Source organism: Carcharhinus amblyrhynchos, chromosome 12, assembly GCF_965287045.1.
Source record: "Carcharhinus amblyrhynchos chromosome 12, sCarAmb.v2.hapA, whole genome shotgun sequence".
NCBI lineage: Eukaryota > Metazoa > Chordata > Chondrichthyes > Carcharhiniformes > Carcharhinidae > Carcharhinus > Carcharhinus amblyrhynchos.
Genome location: NC_137335.1, coordinates 15,698,042 through 15,717,815, shown reverse-complemented (window position 1 = coordinate 15,717,815; position 19,774 = coordinate 15,698,042). Strand labels below are relative to the sequence as shown.

Sequence of the window (19,774 nt, the reverse complement as noted above, 5' to 3'; positions counted from 1 at the left end):
TCTGGGTATATATGTCTGCTGATTGCTGAAAGTGGCAACACAGGTGAATAAGATAGTCAAGAAGGCATTCGGCATGCTTGCCTTCATCGATTGGGGCATTGAGTATAAAAATTAGCAGGTCACGCTGCAGTTGGACAGAACCTTAGGCTTCATTTGGAAAATTATGTACAATTCTGGTTGCCACACTATCAGAAGAATGTGGATGCTTTGGAGAGGGTACAGAAAAGATTTACCAGGATGTTGTCTGTTCGGGAGGGTATTAGCTATGAAGAGAGGTTGGATAAACTTGATTTGTTCTCACTGGAACAATGGAGGTTGAGGGATGGTCTGATAGAGGTTTACAAGATTATGAGTGGCATGGACAGAGTCAGGTGCTTTTTCCTAGGGTAGAAAAGTCAAGTACTAGGGGACATAGGTTTAAGGTGCGTGGGAAAAAGTTTAGAAGAGATGTGCAAGGCAGGTTTTTTACACAGAGGGTGGTGAATGCCTGGAATGTGCTGCCCCAGGGAGGTGGTGGGAGTAGTGGTATTTAAGGAGCATCTAGACAAATACATGAATAGGATGGGAATGGAAGAGTATGGATTCCATAAGTGCATATGGTTTTAGTTCAGGCAGGCATCATGATCGATGCAGGCTTGGAGGGCCGAGGGGCCTGTTCCTGTGCTGTATTTTTTTTGTTCAAATTCATCCTCTCCAAAGGAAGGATATGAAGATCTACGAACAAGAACCACCTTCAAATGTCCATGCAACCATGTGTGTCAAACATGTGTTTCTTCAACTGAGCTAATGATTAAGCTTCTTTCATGATTGAAAACTGTTGATACCAGAGGGTGAGAGTCTGATTGGAAGCTGAAAATCAAAGAATGCTGTTGTTTATGAAGCAAACTGGCTGCAGCTGACTGGTGTAATTTTGGTGTAATTATTCCCACAGGTGGCGCTAGAGTTTCATTTCTACTGATGCTGAGTCTGCCTTATGACATGAGATATCCTTCCTACCCAGGAAGACCTCCCTACTTCTATTTGGCTGTTCAGTTACCTGGAAAAAATCTATTTGATAATTAACTTACCTGTTAGCCAGAATAAGGAGGCTTCCTGTTCCTCGAAGAAATAAAACTCTAAATGGGATAGAAATGCAAAGGATTCACCAATTACTAAAAGTAGCGATGTAGGGTTAACACAAGTGCAAACAAGCATTGGCATTACTAGAGGAATATTATCAGCTGTAGCTCACTGCCTTCTCAATCAGAAGGTTGTAAGTTACGTTCCTGCTACACGCATGCATGAAATGTAAATTGTTAACAAATGTGACAAGAGGCTCTTCGCCAGTTTTATTTTACAAATTTTAGAACCAACCATTCAACAGTTCTATGCGGTGATGTTTTTCATTCTATTTGGTTATTGCAAGTCTTGTATTTTGGACATAAGGCTTGCATCGGTCTTTCTTCAATTTCTTTGTGCTTGGCCTGTTTGTTGAACCACAAGGTATTTTCCAGCTTGCTGCAGACAATTTAGTTTTTCTTTGCTGGGAGATTTTGCACCAAGTTTACTGTTTTAGATTTAGAAGGAATGTTGTCTGTGACACATGGTTGTTAATACAGTACTACCTGTTACTGTTGGTTTTTGATAGTCCAGTTTTTTTTTTCACTTTCTCCCCCCCCTCCTCAGGGAACCCCCGTGTTTGTGCACGCTGGACCTTTTGCGAATATTGCACATGGCAGTTCTTCGATTCTAGCTGACAAATTGGCACTGAAGCTTGTTGGCAAGGACGGGTTTGTGGGTAAGTAGCCTGCTGTATCAGGATCCCAGTGTTGCTGTGTGTGGACATTGATGTGTTAGCTGAATGGACAAAAGTGTTGGGAGATAAAAGTTTAATATGGGGAAGTGTGGAGTTATCCATTTTGGGCCAAATATAAATCCAGGGCAATCCCTCCTGACTGTGTACCATGTGCCATACCTCTGCTGGGTCTGTTTTGCCACTGGATCAGGACGTATCTAGGGATGGTAAAGGCAATGTCTGGGGTGTTATCTTTAAGGTATGGTTCTGTGAGAATTACTATGTTTGACTAGCCTGTGAAACAGCTCTCCCAACTTTGGAACCAGCCCCCAGATGTTAGTATGGAGAACTTTGCAGGTCAACAGGCAGTTTGTTTTGCTTAGATCGATGCCTAGTGGTCCATCCAGTTTCATTTCTTTGTTGAGAGTATTGATAGAATTGAGTGGCTTGCTAGGCCATTTTGGAGGGCAGCTGACAGTCAACTACATTGCTGTGGAGTCACATATAGGCCAGACCAGGTAAGAACATTGGTTCTTACAAAAGGACATTAGTGAATCAGATGTTTCTGACAATTGACAATGGTTTCATGGTCATCAATATGTTCTTCGTTGCAGATACATTTTATTGAATTTAAATTCCACAGGGATTCAAATCCGTGCCCCCTAGAACATTAGCCGAGTTTCCAGATTAATAGTTTGCCAATAATACCACTAGACATCGCTTCCCCATAAAGATAAGACATTTGCAGCAATCTTCAGCCAGAAATGCCAAGTGGATGATCCATCTCGGCCTCCTCCAGCGGTCCCAGCATATTAGATGCCAGTCTGCAGCCAATTCAGTTCACTCCATGTGATATCAAGAAATGGTTGGAGGCGCTGGATACTGCAAAGGCAATGGGCCCTGATAACATTCCAGCAATAGTACTGAAGCCTTGTGCTCCAGAACTCGCCGCTGCCATGGCCACATCAGTTCCTGACCTTACTACAGCCTTGGTTCAAACTTGGACGAAAGAGCTGAATTCCGGAGGTGAAGTGAGAGTGACATCAAGGCCACGTTTGACCAAGTGTGGCATCAAGGAACCCTGGCAAAACTGGAATCAACAACAGGTATCGGAGACAATCTCTCTGCTGGTCCGAGTCATACCGGCTACATAGGAAGATGGTTGTGGAGGGTCAGTCATCTCAACTACAGGACGTTTCTGCAGGAGTCCCTCAGGGTAGTATCCTAGGCCCAACCATCTTCACTGTTTCATCAGTGACCTTTCCTCCATCATAAGGTCAGAAGTGGGGATGTTCGCCGATCATTGCACAACGTTTAGCACTGTTCACGATTCTTCAGATATTGAAGCAGTCCATGTTCAAATGTAACAAGATCAGGACAATATCCAGGCTTGGGCTGACAAGTGGCACGTATCAGTCATGCCACACAAATGCCAGGCAATGACCATCACCAATAAGAGTCACTTTAACCACCACCTCTTGACATTCAATGGTGTTACCATCATTGAATCTCCCACTGTCAACATTCTTGGGGTGACCATTGATCAGAAACTTAACTGGACTCACCACAAAAACACAGTGGCGACAAGAGCAGGTCAGAGGCTTGGAATACAACGGCGACTAACTCAGCTCCTGACTCCCCAAAGCCTATCCACCATCTATAAGGCACAAGTCAGGAGTGTGATGGAACGCTCCCTCCTTGCCTGGATGGTTGCAGTTCCAACAGCCCACTTGATTGGCATCACATCTCCAGATATCTACTCCCTCCACCACCAACGTCAGGAGCAGCAATGTGTACTAGATGCACTGCAGCAATTCACCAAAGATCCTTAGACCTTCCAAACCCACAACCACTTCCATCTAGAAGGACAAGGGCAACAGGGACATGGGCACACCACCACCTTCAAGTACCCCTCAAGCCACTTACTGTCCTGACTTGAAAATATATTGCTGTCCCTTCGCAGTTGCTGGATTAGAATCATAGAATCCGGGCAGTGCAGAAGAAGCCATCTGGCCCTTCAAGTCTGCACTGACTCTCCAGCAGAGTATCTTACCCAGGTCCTCTCCCTGCCCTATCCCTGTAATCTCATACATTTTCCATGACTAATTCTAACCTACACATCTTGGGACACTAAGGGGCAATTTAACATGGCCAATCCACCTTGGATCCCTGGAGTGTGGGAGACAACCACACATCCTTGAAGTGTGGGAGGAAACCAGATCACCCAGAGGAATCCCCACAGACATGAGGAGAATGTGCAAATTCCACACAGACTGTCATTCAAGGCTGGAATTGAATCCAGGTCCCTGGCACTGTAAAGCAGCAATGCTAATCACCATACCATCCCAAATCCTGGAATATCCTTCCTAGCGGCATTGTGGGTCAACCCACAGCACATGGACTGCAGCGATTCAAGAAGGTAGCTCACCACCACCTTCTCGAGGGCAACTAGGGATGGGCAATAAATGCTGGCCAGCCAGCAATGCTCATGTCCCACGAATGAATAAACCAAAAGAAAATTGCTGAATTGTCCAAAAGGCTGATATAGAGGAAGAGGAATAAACTGAAGAAAATATAAAATCTAGGCGCCGTAACCGAAAATGGCAGGGAAGGCAACACCATGGGTGTATTTGATGAAGATTGTGATACTTGAAACTTATATGAAGGAAAGATTTGTGTTATCTCCAAACAAACCAAGTACCAGATGACCTAAAGGTTGTAACATTTCTCAATTTGACAGGATGTAAACTTTCTTTACCACAAAATTTAGCCCATCCAGCAAAACCGGAGTTAAAATCTCCAACGAACTGACTAAGATCTTAGATGAGCATATTTCATCAAAACCACTCACTATTGCAGAAGGATTTATGTTCCATTGCAGAAGCCTCCAAGGCAAAAGCATTTTACAGTTGGTGGTAACCTTATGAAGACGAGTTAAATATTGAAAATTTGGTGTTGTGCTTGATGATGCTCTTCATTCCAGAGTCCACATACCAACCTATTTTGAAGTTATTCAGAGAAAGCTGCTCACTGAAAGAACACTGATTCTTAAATCAATAGTAGAAATTACAGTGTCAGTTGAGCTGGTTGTTAAAGAGTCTTTGCAGATTGGAATTGGGGTAAAGATCCACAGAATGGAGACCAGTAGAAATAAATCTGCAAAACTATAAACATGTCACCAACGTGCACAAGTTGGACACTCTGGAGAATGCTGGAGTAGGGAAACGAGTGCAAGAATTGTGGCAAAAGGGACCATATTGCCAAAGCATTGCTGGACATAGTGAACTTCCGCTATACCAAAAATGTGTAAGAAAAAGAACATGTCAAAGTTAGCAAGAAAAATCTGTAAGATGACAGGCGAAGATGAAAACACCTTTCAAGATTTGGCATTAGGCATCTTGTTGGCGCATGGTGATTCACAATGTTTTTGGGTGTTCCCCAAATTTGATGGTAAACTAGTCAAAATGGAAGTGGATACTGGGGCAGCAGTATCTGAGACAACCTGTACCAGAAGTTAAAGTATTTGCGATTGAAACCATCAAATGAAACCATCAATAAGCATACACAGAATATGGATTGTTGCCCTTTGTGAGATTAATCGAAAACAGAAGTAAGTAGGTATGCTTCAGTTATACAGGGCAATGCTGAGATTACATCTTAAATATTATGGGCCAGCTTTGGTCTCCTTGTATAAAAAGGGTGTAAATACATTGGATACAATTCAGAAGAGTGTTGCTAGATTGATACCAGGAATGAGCAAGTTGTCTCATGAGGAAAGACGGGATAGATTGAGTTTAGAAGAATGGGGAGGTGGGGGGGGAAGAAGAGTGTAAGATCCTGAAAGACCTTGCCAAGGAGGATGTGGAAAATATATTTTCCTCTAGTGGGTGAGTCCAGAACTAGGGGTCACCCTTTCAGGAGCAAGATGAGGAGAACATTTTTCTGAGGGTTGTGTGACTTTGGAATAGTTTGCCTCAGAAGATACCTCACAGATGTACATGATAACTTGTGAGTTGATTGAGAATATGTGGGCAGTGTTCTCAATTAGTACTTTGTCTTTGTCTTCACTAAGCAGAGGAATGATTCAGACATTTGAGTTAGAGGGAGGAGTATTGGAAGTATTAGATACAATAAGCATAACAAAAGAGGAAGTACTGGAGGGACTGGCATCCTTGAAGATGGATAAATTATCAGAGCCACAAGCATTGTATCTCAGGTTGTTAAGCAAGCAAGGGAGAAAATAACAGCTATTCTGAGGATTGTTTTCCAATCCTCACTAGGCAAAGTACCAGAGGATTGGAGATCTGCAAAGTTGCACCATTACTTAAAAATGGTGCAAGGGATAGGCCAAAAAATCATAGGCCAGTCAGTCTGACATCACTGATGTGAAAATTATTGAAAACAATTATGAGACAGATAAACTGTCACTTAGGCACGTATTGATCAAGGATAGTCAGAATGATTTTATTAGGAAAGATCATCTCTTATTTTCCCAATAAATTTTTTGAGAAAGTAGCAAGGAGGTTTGATGGATGTGCAGTGGATACAGTCTACATGGAATTCAGTAAGGCAAGCTGGTCAGAAAAATGAGATTTCATTCGATACGTGGCAAGTTGCATCCAAAATTGGCCCAGTGATTGGAAACAAAAGATGTTTTTGTGAATGGAACACTGTTTCATGTTGGAATCCTTGCTGTTTCGTGTATATAAACGGGCTGCCTCGCAACGCCAGGGACCTGGGTTCAATTCCCAGCTTGAGATATTGTCTTCACAGAGTTCTCCCCGTGCCTGCATAGGTTTCCTCCCACAGTCCGAAAGATGTGCTGGTTAGGTGCGTTGGCCATGCTAAAGTTTCCCTCAGGCAGCAGAGTGTGGCAACTAGGGGATTTCACAGTAACTTCATTGCAGTGTTAATGTAAGCCTACTTGTGCCTAGTAAATAAGCTTTAAAATTAATGTTTTAAACTTAAATGTGGTGGCATGAAGAGGATAGCTGGCGACTCAAGAATTATATCAGTGGTTTGGCTAAGTGGCAGAGATATGGCAACTGGAATTCAATCTGCAAAAGTGTGAGGTAATGCATTTAGGGAGGGCAAATAAATAGGGAAAGAATACTCAATAGTCATTCAGACTCAATTCTGTCTCCATAGATTCTGTCAGACATACTGAGATTTTCCGGCATTTTCTGTTTTTGTTTCAGATTCCAGTATCTGCAGTATTTTGTTTTTATTTAAGGTATTTAGAAGGGTTGAGGAAGTGAAGAGACCTTGGAGTGCATGTCCATAGGTCCTTGAAGGTGGCAGGACAGGTGGACATGTTGGTCAAGAAAGCTTATGGAGTGCTATCTTTTATTGAACAAGGTGTTGAATGCAAAACCAGGGCTGTGTTGTTGGAACTGTAGAAAATGCTGGTTAGGCCACAGCAGGAGTTTTGTGTACAGTTCTGGTCACCACGTTACATGAAGGGTATATTGCTGTGGAGAGGAGATTTACAAGAAAGTTGCCAGAACTAGAACTTAAATGGCGAAAAACTGCAGCGTGCGACAGTGCAGAGGGACCTCGGGGTCCTTGTGCATGAGTCGCAAAAACCCAGCTTGCAGGTGCAGCAGGTGGTCAGGAAGGCGAATGGGATGCTGGCCTTCATAGCGAGGGGGATTGAGTATAAAAGTAGGGAGGTCTTGCTGCAACTGTACAGGGCACTGGTGAGGCCGCAGCTGGAGTACTGTGTGCAGTTTTGGTCGCCGCACTTACGCAAGGATATTTTGGCCTTGGAGGGAGTGCAGAGGAGGTTTACTAGGCTGATGCTGGAGTTGAGGGGGTTGAACTATGAGGAGAGGCTGAATAAACTAGGCTTGTACTCGTTAGAGTTTAGAAGAATGAGGGGAGATCTCATTGAGACGTATAAGATGATGAATGGCATGGATAGGATAGAGGTGGAGAGACTCTTCCCGCTCAGAAAGGACAGTAGGACTAGGGGGGCACAGCCTCAAGATAAAGGGGGGGACGGTTTAGAACGGAGTTGAGGAGGAACTTCTTCACTCAAAGGGTGGTGAATCTCTGGAATTCTCTGCCCGTTGAAGTGGTGGAGGCTGCCTCGCTAAATATATTTAAGACGCGGGTTGATGGGCTTTTGATAGGAAAGGGGATTAAGGGTTATGGGGAGAGGGCGGGAAGGTAGAACTGAGAAACGACAGATCAGCCATGATCTTATTGAATGGCGGGGCAGGCTCGAAGGGCTAGATGGCCTACTCCTGCTCCTATTTCTAATGTTCTTATTTTCTAAATGAAGAGATAGGACAGGATAGTTGTTTTCCTTAGAACAGAAGAGGCTTTAGGTGACTTAGTTGAGATGCACAAAATTGTGTGTAGACAGGAAAGACTTGTTTTGCTAGCTGAGGGGTCAATTACCAGAAGGCATATTTAAGGTAGAAGAATTGGAGGGGACATGAGGAAAAACTTTTTCACCTAGTAGGTGGTAGGCATCTGGAATTCACTGCCTAAGCTGGCAATTGAGGCTGAAACACTAATTTATAAGGTACCTAGATCTGCATTTGAAGTGCTGTAACCTGTGAGGCTACAGAGCAGATAATGGAAAATGTGATTAAAAGGAACAGCTAGTTTCTTTCTTCTCCCTTTTGGCTAGTATAGACTAGATGGGCTGAATGACCTCTCTGCACTAACTTTTCTAAGGAGGTGGAGCCAGAGTCATCGAACATTTTTAAGGGAAGGTAGACAGATTCTTGTTAAGCAAGGGGATCAAAGGTTATTAAGGGTATGTGGCAATGTGAAATTTGAAACACAGTTGAGCCATGATTTTATTGAACAGTGGAGCCAGCTCAAGGGTCTACTTCTGCTCCTTTTTTCTTGTGTTCATCTGTATTACCCTACAGAGTGCAGCAAATTAATATTTTTAAAAACCACCTTTTCCAATACAATTCGTAAATTACATCTTTTTAGTCAATAAAAAAAACACCAAAAAATGATTTTGTTCTCTCTATAACCCCATTCTGATTGCTGGCTCTCTGGTCAGATAATAGTCTCTGCTCAAACTCTGCAGAATAACAGCCCAAAAGACAAAGGGGAAACACCAGCTGTGGTATGAACAGCCCAGATTAAGTCATAGTGAGTTCAGGCTGTCCTTCAGCTTTTAGGGAAATAATTTCCAGCATTGAGAGGATGTTGAAGTGTGCAGATGTTTCAAGGGAAGCTGACCGAATTGTGTTTATCCCTGTCAGCATGTTGCCTTTGTGAAATAAATGAGCTCACCTCTAACAGTAGCTGCTGCTCTTTGAATAGCTGAGCTTGATGGAGATCTACAAGCCTGTTGATTGGCAAACATTTGCAAGGGCCATTGCTTAATTATACAAGGAGATGCATAATTCTAAGATTGCACCAACTCAGCAAGAATTTTACAAAAACTAATGACAAGGCAGTGAGCGAGTTTTGATGCCAGCTGTGATTCCATTGGTAGCCTTTGCATCTAAATCAGCAGGTTATGGATTCCAGCCCTAAGACTCAGCATCATAAAGTCCCTACTTGAGCACATAATTCAAGCCAGCAATCCTAGGGCAGTACTGAAGGAGTGTTGCACTATCAGTGATGCTGGGTAGATTTTCTGGCCCTTCCTGCCAGTGGATCTTCCAATCCATCCAAAGTTAACTCCCAGCAGTGGCAGGATGGATAAGCCACACAAAGCGCATAGACATTGACAGGACGGGAAGATTCCGCTAGTAATCGATGGTGAGCCACCTCTGCCTCCAGCAAACATGCTGCAGGGCAGCCAGAAAATGTCTTTCACTGTCTTTTAGATGTGATAAATCAAGGTCCTATCTGCCCCTGTACAATATCACAAGGCACTACAGGAAGCATAGCAGGGTTTGGTGTACCAGCCACTTTACCCCTAGGCCACAAAAATACAATTAATGGGTTATCTCATTGCAGTTTGTGGGAGATTGTTACTGCCATTCCCTTCATTACAGCTGCGTCTCTACTGGTTGTGAAGTGCCTTGGGGCATCCTGATAGGAAAGATGCTAGGTAAGTGGAAATAGGTTCTTCTTTGAAGAGCAAATCATCAAGAAGGGGAAGATTATCAAACTCTTTGTCATTTTGTTAGATGCGGCAGCAATTGAACTTTGGGTTCAGAGTTCACTGAGTGGCTGGCTGTATTTTGAATTTGGGTTCCTGAGGTTTGGGAAATGGAATTAATGCAGGTTTGCTTTGTTTCAACTGACTTGCCTACGCATCCATTTCCTTGGAAATTGCACAGATCAGACAGATCATCATGTTCTTTGTATTGAACGACATTCATCCTGCCTCATTTTTCTAGAATATTTTACTATTGGTTTCCTCAATTTAGAAAAGTAAACAAATAAGCTTTCTTATTAGCCCTTGACAAATGAATCACAGTAGATCTGTTTAATTCCAGCAAATCCTGTTGATGGAGCAATGTCATTATATATCTGTCCTTTTAACCTGTCAGTTGTACATTGGATTTCTGTGTTCATTGCCAAGAATGTGTTTTAAAAAATGCAAGTCATTGAATTAAATGAAGTACGTGAGATTGCTCTATTGCAACATTTATGTGATTTATTCATACTAATTGGTGGGATTCTTTTTTGTGATTTTTTTTATTATTGATTTAACTATTTTTACATAAGTAATCACCTATTTACTGGAGAGAGTGCTCACCTGAATAAAATGTATTTAGTTGATTCACTACCTTTTGGAGATGTATCTTCATTCCAACCAGCCAGGGCATAGATGGTCGAGTGCTTGAAAATGCTTGTTTTGCCAATGCTCCAAAAGAAAGAACTTGCATTTTTGTAGCTTATTTCACAACCTGATGCCTCCAAAGTGTTTTGCAGCCAATGAAGCGCTTTTGGAAATGTAGTCACTGTTGTAACATAAGGAAATGCAGGAGTCAGTTTGCATACTGCAGGGACCCTAAACCAGCAATGTAGTAATGACTAGATCATCTGCTTCTTGGTGTCCGTCAAAGCATCAACATGGCCTTGGAGACCAGGGAGATCTCCCCTGCTCCTCTTTGAAATCTGCAGTGGGATCTTTATATCCATTTTGGAGGGCAGTTGAGACCTTGATTTTATTTTGGGTACAAAATTAGCTTGATGACAGAAGACAGAGGGTGGTTGTAGAGGGATGTTTTTCAAACTGGAGGCATGTGACCAGCAGTATGCCTCAGGATCAATGCTGGGTCCACTGTTATTTGTCATTTATATTAATGAGTTGTATGAAAATATAGGAGGCATGGTTAGTAAGTTTGCAGATGATACCAAGACTGGTGACATAGTGGACAGTGAAGAAAGTTATCTCTGATTGCAACGGGATCTTGATCAGTTGGGCCAGTGGGCTGATGAATGGCAAATGGAGTTTAATTTAGATAAATGTGAGGTGATGCATTTTGGTAGATTGAACCAGGGCAGGACTTACTCAGTTAATGGTAGGGCATTAGGGAGAGTTACAGAACAAAGAGATCTAGGAGTACATGTTTATAGCTCCTTGAAAGTGGAATCACAGGTGGACAGAGTGGTGAAGAAGGCATTCGGTATGCTTCATTTCATTGGTCAGAACATTGAATACAGGAGTTGGGACATCTTGAAGACAATGATAAGGCCACACTTGGATACTGTGTAAAATTCTGGTCACCCTATTAAAGAAAGGATATTATTAAACTAGAAACAGTGCCAAAAAGATTTACTAGGATGCTACTGGGACTTGATGGTTTGAGGTATAAGGAGAGGCTGGATAAACTGGAACTTTTTTCTCTGGAGCGTAGAAGGCCGAGGAGTGACTTATAGAGGTTTATGAAATAATGAGGGGCATAGATCAGCTAGATAGTCAACATCTTTTCCCAAAGGCAGGGAAGTCTAAAACTAGAAGGCATAGGTTTAAGGTGAGAGGGGAGAGATACAAAAGGGTCCAGAGGGGCAATTTTTTCACACACAAAATGGTGAAGTCTGTAACAAGCTGTCAGAGGTAGTAGTATAGGCAAGTACAATTTTGTCTTTTAAAAAGCATTTAAACAGTTGCATGGGTAAGATGTGTTTAAGGGATATGGGCCAAATGCAGGCAGTTGGGACTAGCTTAGGGATTTAAAAAACAAGGCCATATGGACAAGTTGGGCTGAAGGGCCTAGTTCCATGCTCTAAACCTCTATGGCTCTATCCAAAAAAAACTACCTGTTGGGGCAGCACTCACTCAGTACTGCATAGGGTGGACGATGGCACAGTGGTTAGCACTGTTGCCTCACAGCGCCAGGGACCCAGGTTCGATTCCTGACTTGGTTCACTGCCTTTGTGCAGTCTGCACATTTTCCCAGTGTCAGCATGGGTTTCCTCTGGGTGCTCCAGTTTCCTCCCACAATCCGAAAGATGTATTGGTTAGGTACTTTGGCCACACTAAGTTCTCCCTCTATGTACCCGAACAGACACCGGAATGGAGCAACTAGGGGATTTTCACTGTGACTTCATTGCAGTGTTGACACTAATAATTAAACTTTAAACATTGGAGTGACAATCTGGATTATGTTCGAGTTTCTTCGAATTTGAATTCATTACTCTATCTTGGAGGTGAATATGCTATTAAATGAAACATGGCTAGAGACTAATCCATCATCATTTGCCAAAGTAGATTCACTTTGGCAGGTTTATAGTGTACCTCTTTCATTGCCTTCTCACTATTTGTGCCCTGTAGTATATCCATTCTCGTTCTCTTCCCGAGAGAGAAAGAGTAGGTGACATAGAAAAATGGTTCCCTATCTGGTAAATGGAACAATAGTGAAAATGTTGTCTGTATTACTACATGCTTGCTGCAAATTTACACGGTTTTCATATTTAATGCACGTGGGGCCCCTTTTAAATGCTAACAAATTGTAAAAGACAACAACAATTATCCAAATGCAGAGATATGTAACAGTTAGCGTAACACACAATGATGCCAGTGCAAACCATGTGTCATTAAAGGAGAGCAAATAAATGACATATGTTTGGTTAAGGACTGTGAAATTAAATTCACAAACATCTACAATGTGTTACAATAAACCGACTGCTTAGGTTTGATGGTTAACTTGATAAATGTATGAAAGATTGTTTTCTCTTAGTGTGGGCACCAGTTATATTACAGTGCAACAAACACTTGATTGCAAATTGCTGAATTGTGGTGCACTCTATGCCCTTTGCTATGAATGGGCACTCGGACACAGAGCTTTTAGTTTTCTCTTTTTGTTATCTTTGTAACATCTAGTCTCCACTATTGATACATAGTTAAGATTTTTCTCTCTGTCTCTTAGTGCCATTCTCTGACCTGCGTTTCCCAAATTATTTTGCTTCCCTAACTGGATTCTGCCCTTGATTTGTTGCACCTACTCAAGCTTGATCCTTCACCCACCTTGCTTAGTTAAAAGTGCTTTCTACTTCCCGAGTTACGCGGCTCGCTAAAGCAGTTGTCCCAATCCAGTTCAGGTGTAGACTGTCCCATTGGTACAGCAACCGTTTTCCCCAGTACTGATGCACAAACTGGGACTCGCTTCTCCCACGCCCATCTTTGAGCCACACATTCATTTCCATAATCTTATTTGCCCTATACCAATTTGCACATGACTCAGGTAATAAAACAGTGATTATTACCTTTTGAGATTCTGCTTAATTTTGTTCATGGCTTCTCAAACTGACTATGCAGAACATCTTTTCTGCTTCTATAATTGGTACCTACATGGACCACAACAGTTGGATCCTTCCTTCTCCAACTGTAAGTGCCTCAATGACGCAATAAGTGCTTCACTGGCCCTGAGCCAATGTCCTGAACCCTGACACTGGGCAGGCAACCCAGCTATCTGGACTCCTGCTCTTTGCTGCAAGGATAGGTGCCAATCCCCCCCTCACAATACTCCCCGCTCCTGCCACTCAGGTGGAATTTTCCTCCGGTGAGATTTTCCACTCCTGAAATGGCTTGCTGCGTTTTCCAGCCCCACCCCGCCCATTATAGGGCCATAATGTATCAGCCATATATTCCTTTTTGTTTCTCCTACTTGAACAGCTTTCTGCTGCATAATGCTATGGCCAGTCTGCTCATGCACCTTGCAGACCTTGCTTTTATCCATGCAGCTAGCAAGTATCTTGTACCTGTTGACAAATGTGAACAACTGTTTGCTTGATCCCTTTACTCACTCACGGTCACGTCATATCTTCCTGCCCCTAATCGCTGTCCAAAACGTTTTAAGAGGTCTGGCCAACTTCTGGAACAAAATGATCCATACAATCCCTAAGGTGCAGTAGGAGACTATTCGGCCCATCAAGTCTGAACCAGCTCTTCAAAAGAGCATTCCCTGCCCTTCCCGGCCTTATTCCCACAACTGTACATATTTATCCCGCTAACCCCCCAACCTACGTATTTGTGGGCACTAAGGGGCAATTCTGCATGGTTGATCCATCTAACCTGCGTGTCTTTGAATTGTGGGAGGAAACCGGAGTGGCCAGAGGACGCCCACATAAATATGGAGAGAACATAATCATTCACCCAAGGCTGGAGTTGAACCTGGATCCCTGGCACTGAGAAGCAACAGTGCTAGCCACTGTGCCGCCATGAAATGTCCAGATATTCCCCCCCCCTCTCTTATGTTGTACAGTATCTGCAGTTTGTAAGAACAGATCTGATTTAAGGTGACTGTGTTGCACTGGGAAACATGAGCAAAATAAAGCTGAGCACATCAAATGAGTAGAATCTATCTAATGCCATAAAATTGTCCAGATACTATATTAAATCAACATGTCATTTTTCATGGTTACAGCTAGTTCAAAGGAAGCGCCTTTTAACAGGACCGGCTATTCTCACACCAGAGATGTGTCTCAGATTAGTGTTCAAAGTGCAGCCATTCCAGTTAACCAAGACTATATTTGAGCTTCAGATTAAATATTATTATTGATGGGCATGGAACTTGTGTTTAAAACTGCAGTTTTCTGCTGTAATTCTTCCAAAAAGGTGTAAAACCCTTGCAAATTTTATTTGCCTCTTGCTCTGATCTAAAAGTGGTAATTCACATAGGACCTAAATGTGTGTGCTGGCTGTTCCATAAGGAGTACTGTGATATATATGCCCTACATCCTTGGGAGCAGTAAATGTCAATAGGTTAAAAATGAGGAGACTTGTGCACTGAAAAGGGAATTTTCCTTTGAATAGAAATCGGAAAGGAATCTCATCTCCTTCAACACCTTTCTCCTCCATCTTGGTTTGACTTGCTTAGTAAAGCGGAACTAGAATCACAAAGCTAAACATTGTCTAGGCCTCTCTGCCCAATCCAACTCTCTTTGTAACCTTCTCCAACCTTACAATTCACTGATGCTTTTGTGTTACTCCTTTTTCTGCCTCTTGCAAACTTCATTTTTAACAGCTCCACCAGTGGCAACCATTCCTTTAGTTGACTAGGTCCTAATTACCTCCCTTAAACTTTTGGGCTCTCCTCTTTTGCGTCATTTTAAGATGAGAAGTCACACGATACCAGGTTACAATCTAACAGGTTTATATGAAATCACAAGCTTTCCGAGCACTGCCCCTTTGTCAGGTGAAGTGGAGAGAGGCACACAGGTGCAGAGTATAGTATATAGGTGGAGTGACGATAGCCTGACACACACAGGTAATCAAAATTGTCATCTCACACCACACAACTCTGCCACGGTAACCTCTGCAGGACATACCAGATCATTGACACGGATACCACAATCACATGGGGGAACACTATCTGTCAGGTACACGGTACGTACTCATGAGGCTCGGCCAACGTAGTCTACCTCATACGCTGCAGGAAGGGATGCTTCGGGCATGGTACGTCGGCAAGACCGTGCAGCCACTATGATGAGGGACGAATGGACACCCGTTGCCAGTTGCTGACTGTTGCCAGACAGGAGTGTTCCCTCCCAGTGGAGAACACTTCAGTGGTCAAGAACATACGGCCTTCGAGACTCCCGACAACGCAGAATCGCCAAGCAGAAACTTATAGCCAACTTCTGCACTCGTGAGGATTGCCTTAACTGTGATCTTGGGTTCATGTCACGCTACATGTAACCTCACCAAATTGTTCTGTGGCGGTGAGGGGGTAGGGGAAATCTCCCTGACTATCTTTTTTGGTACCACGCACACCTTGATTATGGGTGATGATATCTCTACCCAAATCAGTTTGCATAATGTTTAGCACCACCTTACTCTGTAATTACTTCTCTGCGTTAAATTATTGGTTCTTAGGTTATCCCTTCACTTGTTATACAGTCTGTTGACGCTTTATATATATTGATTATACTTAACTGCTTGCATTTGTCTATTGGCACTCGTAATAACCTGTAAAGAGTTGTTATTCAGCCAGCATACACTGCGCCAGACTGTCTGTGCTTAGCCTTTGACACTCTTGATTACTTGAATGTGTCGGGCTATCGTTATTCCGCTGATATGTTCTGTGCCTGCTTGCCTCACTCCACTTCACTTGATGAAGGAGCAGCACTCCAAAAGCTTGTGATTTCAAATAAACCTATTAGACTGTAACTTGGTGTCGTATGACCTCTCATCCTGTCCATACCAGTCCAACACCAGCATCTCCACATCATGGCCTCCTTTTAAGATGCTATCTCTTTCACTAAGATTTTTCTTAGCAGTGCTAATATCTGCTTATTTGGTTTGGTCAAGTTTTGTGTAATAATGTTTCTATAAAGCACGTTGGGAGGTTTTACTATGGCAAAGTAAGTGTAAGTATTGTAGTTTAGCTCTTGATGGGGAAAGACTACAAAGAGAATTCACCCAGGAAGAAGCTAAGTGGGATTAAACAGACCCTGTTGTGCCCTCATGCATCTTCTAGTCTTCACAATCCAATCTTAGCAACTGTTCCCCTGGAGATTCAAAATTCCAGTTACACTCGTGTCATCAACAAAAGGAATGGGTGGGGATGTTGTGAAGTGATGATAATTGGAGTTTGCATCAAATAACAAGCCATTGATATCTGAATGTCAAACACTGACTTTCTCCCTTGCATTCAATCCTGTGAGAAACCTGGGAACTCCTTCCTTGTCTGAAGTAAAACTGGAGGTGATGGAAAAATGGTGAACCTTTTGCGGCTTTTGATAATTTGTGGTAGAAATTAAAACCTGACACAACTGCGTGCACACAAGTGTATTTGTTGCGATTGTGTGGACAATTGGCGTTTACTCTCCATTCCAAATTTGCTTAATTCACATTTTTCATTACTTATTTTTGGGATTGAACTCACACTTGGCTGTTTATATTGTTTGATGAAAAAGATTATAAATTAATTTATATCGCAGAAACAATTGAATTATCAGTGGTCTGTATAACATATGGCATAATTCCTAAAGTTTAAATGATATGTGTCCATTTGTGGATATGAGTCTTTATTTGAATGTCCATATTTGTGTATGGTTATTTTGTATGGTGCAGGTGTTTTGAAAAAAAACATTGACTGTTGAGCAATTAAGAGAAATTTGAGCTGTTTTAGAGAAAGCCAACATGGGTTTGTAAAGCATAGGTCACATCTCACAAAACAGATTGAATTTTTTCAGGTTGTATCTGAAATAGTAGAGAGGGAAATGTCTATGAATATATTTCATATAAACTGCCAAAAGATACTTGATAATGTTCCTCAAAAAAGTGTGTTAGCTAAGATTGATTCCAGGAAGATTGGCTTGATGGAAAGTAGGAATAATGAGTAAATACCTAAATTGGAAGAAAGTAACTAGTAGTGTCCCACAAGGATCTGTGCTGATGCTTCAACTAGTCAATATTTTCAATATGACTTGGAGTTATATATCCAAATTTGTGATGGTATAAAGATTGATGACATAGAAGTAGTGTAAACAGGACCAGACAATTACAAATATACATTGATAGATTAAGTGAGTTGTTAAAACTGTGATAAATGAAGTGTGAGGTCGTTCATTTTGGACCAGAAAGATTTGATCTGTGTATTGTTTAAATGGTGAAAAACTAAAAACAATGGGGATCTAGAGAGATTCATAGATACTAAAAAGTAGCAGTTTTATTAATGTCTCTAGGATTTCGAAAGGAATTCTTGGTAGATAGCAACCTTCCCCACTGGTTGGGGAATCTAGGACAGGGGAAGTAGCCTTAAAATTAGAGTCAGGTTATTCAGGAGTTAAATTAGGACACCCCTCTATACACACACGGTGGTAGAAGTGTAAATTACACTCCACGTAAATCTATACTTGATAACTTAATTAATTTTAAATCCCAGATCAATTGATTTTATTTTACAGTCCACAGCTTGTGAGTCAAGGTGGGTGGATGTGAGTTAAGATACAGATCACATATGATCTCATATAATGGGAGGGTGATGCCAGTGGTTGTAATTATCATGTGACACATTAAGGAATTGCTGATGACAGCATATGCAAAAACTTAAGAATTATGATATTACAAGTGGAGACCCCTATGACATTATTACCTGGTGCTATTGCTCTGTAATCCCACTGCACTTTGCTGTTCCCATATATATTGGCACAACAATTAGTACGACTGTATTAATAAAAGTGGATTAAAAGTGAATGAGAGAAGAACCAATTGGGCAATAGTAGATTGCAATGATCAGCTATGATCCCACTGAAGGTAGAACAGACTTGATGGGCTCAATGGCCCAGTCCTGTTACTGATGGGAATTACAAATGGAGAAAAATATATTTTTGTTGATTTATGTACACTCTACTTATTTAGAAATCTTTCTTGTTTATTATTCAGTTAATAGTTTTGCCTATTGATAGGTTTGTCAGGTCTATATATTACTTTCTAATTAAAATTGTCTTGTATCTTGTCTTTCAGTGACTGAAGCTGGCTTTGGTTCTGACATTGGGATGGAAAAGTTTTTCAACATAAAATGCAGAGCCTCAGGTCTTAAGCCTGGTGTGGTGGTGCTTGTGGCAACAATCCGTGCCTTGAAGATGCACGGTGGAGGGCCCAGTGTGAGTAGATGATGTAAACATAGGAACAAGAATAGACTATTAAGCCCCTGAACCTGCTCCACCACCATTCAGTTAGCTTATGGCTGATCTTTCTCCACTAGGAGATACTTTAGTACCACTCACAGATCTACAATCCAAACAACCCAAGGGAAGATGGAATGAGCAAAAATTGATGTTTGGGAATGGGAAGTATAATTTTAAATGCCATGTCATTCATTTAAGCGGATATGATAATTCAAGAGTTTGTCTGTGAACTGGGAATTGCCCAGTGCCTCAGGACAGTAACTTTCATACAGTTCAACAGAGCAGTAAGACAAGAGTTTGTACTGTGGTTTGGTGATGGCACTTTTTTTTCCACTGAGTCAGAAGGTAATGGGGTTGTTGAACCCCCAATCTACCAACTTGAATACACAATCCAAACTGATATGCCAGTGCAGGGCTGAAGGACTGCTATACAATCAGGAGTGACACTTTTTGCCAGAAGCATTAAACTGATCCCTCTGTCAGATGTAATAGATCCCATGACACTAATGGTGGAAGAACAGGGGATTTTTCCCTGGTATGCTAGCCAGTATTTAAAAGTACTTAATTGATTGCAAGGTGTTTTGGAATACTGTGAGATTGTGAAAGGTGTTAATAAATGCAAGCCTTTTCTGTTTTGCTTATGTTTGCCACAAAGTGTTTTTATTTTGTTTTGATTTGTTTGCACTCCACCGAAAAATGACTTGTGTAAAACCTAACCCCTCTCTCTATCTCTTTCAGGTCAGTACAGGCAAACCCCTATCAAAAGAGTACACTGAGGAGGTAGGTATACTTCACAGACTGGAATGCCTTCATAAGAACATAAGAAATAGGAGCAGGAGTAGGGTGTCTAGCCCTTTGAGCCTGTCCCAACATTCAACTAGATCATGGCTGATCTGAAGTGGATCAGTTCCACTTTCCCGCCTTCTCCTCATAACCGTTAATTCCCTTGTCTATCAGAAATCTATCTACCCGTGACTTAAATATATTCAATGA

At 41.9% G+C, this 19,774-nt stretch overlaps 1 protein-coding gene across 1 annotated transcript in view; it reads left to right on the top strand.

Annotated features, from left to right (window-relative positions):
* The window catches only part of mthfd1l (methylenetetrahydrofolate dehydrogenase (NADP+ dependent) 1 like), a 147,579-nt gene that overhangs the window by 63,682 nt on the left and 64,123 nt on the right, over window positions 1-19,774 (top strand). Inside the window, exons 20-22 of the mRNA XM_080200111.1 lie at window positions 1,666-1,777; window positions 18,618-18,757; window positions 19,520-19,561. Coding sequence (XP_080056237.1) covers window positions 1,666-1,777; window positions 18,618-18,757; window positions 19,520-19,561 — 294 coding nt within the window. The remainder of the gene's footprint in view (window positions 1-1,665; window positions 1,778-18,617; window positions 18,758-19,519; window positions 19,562-19,774) is intronic.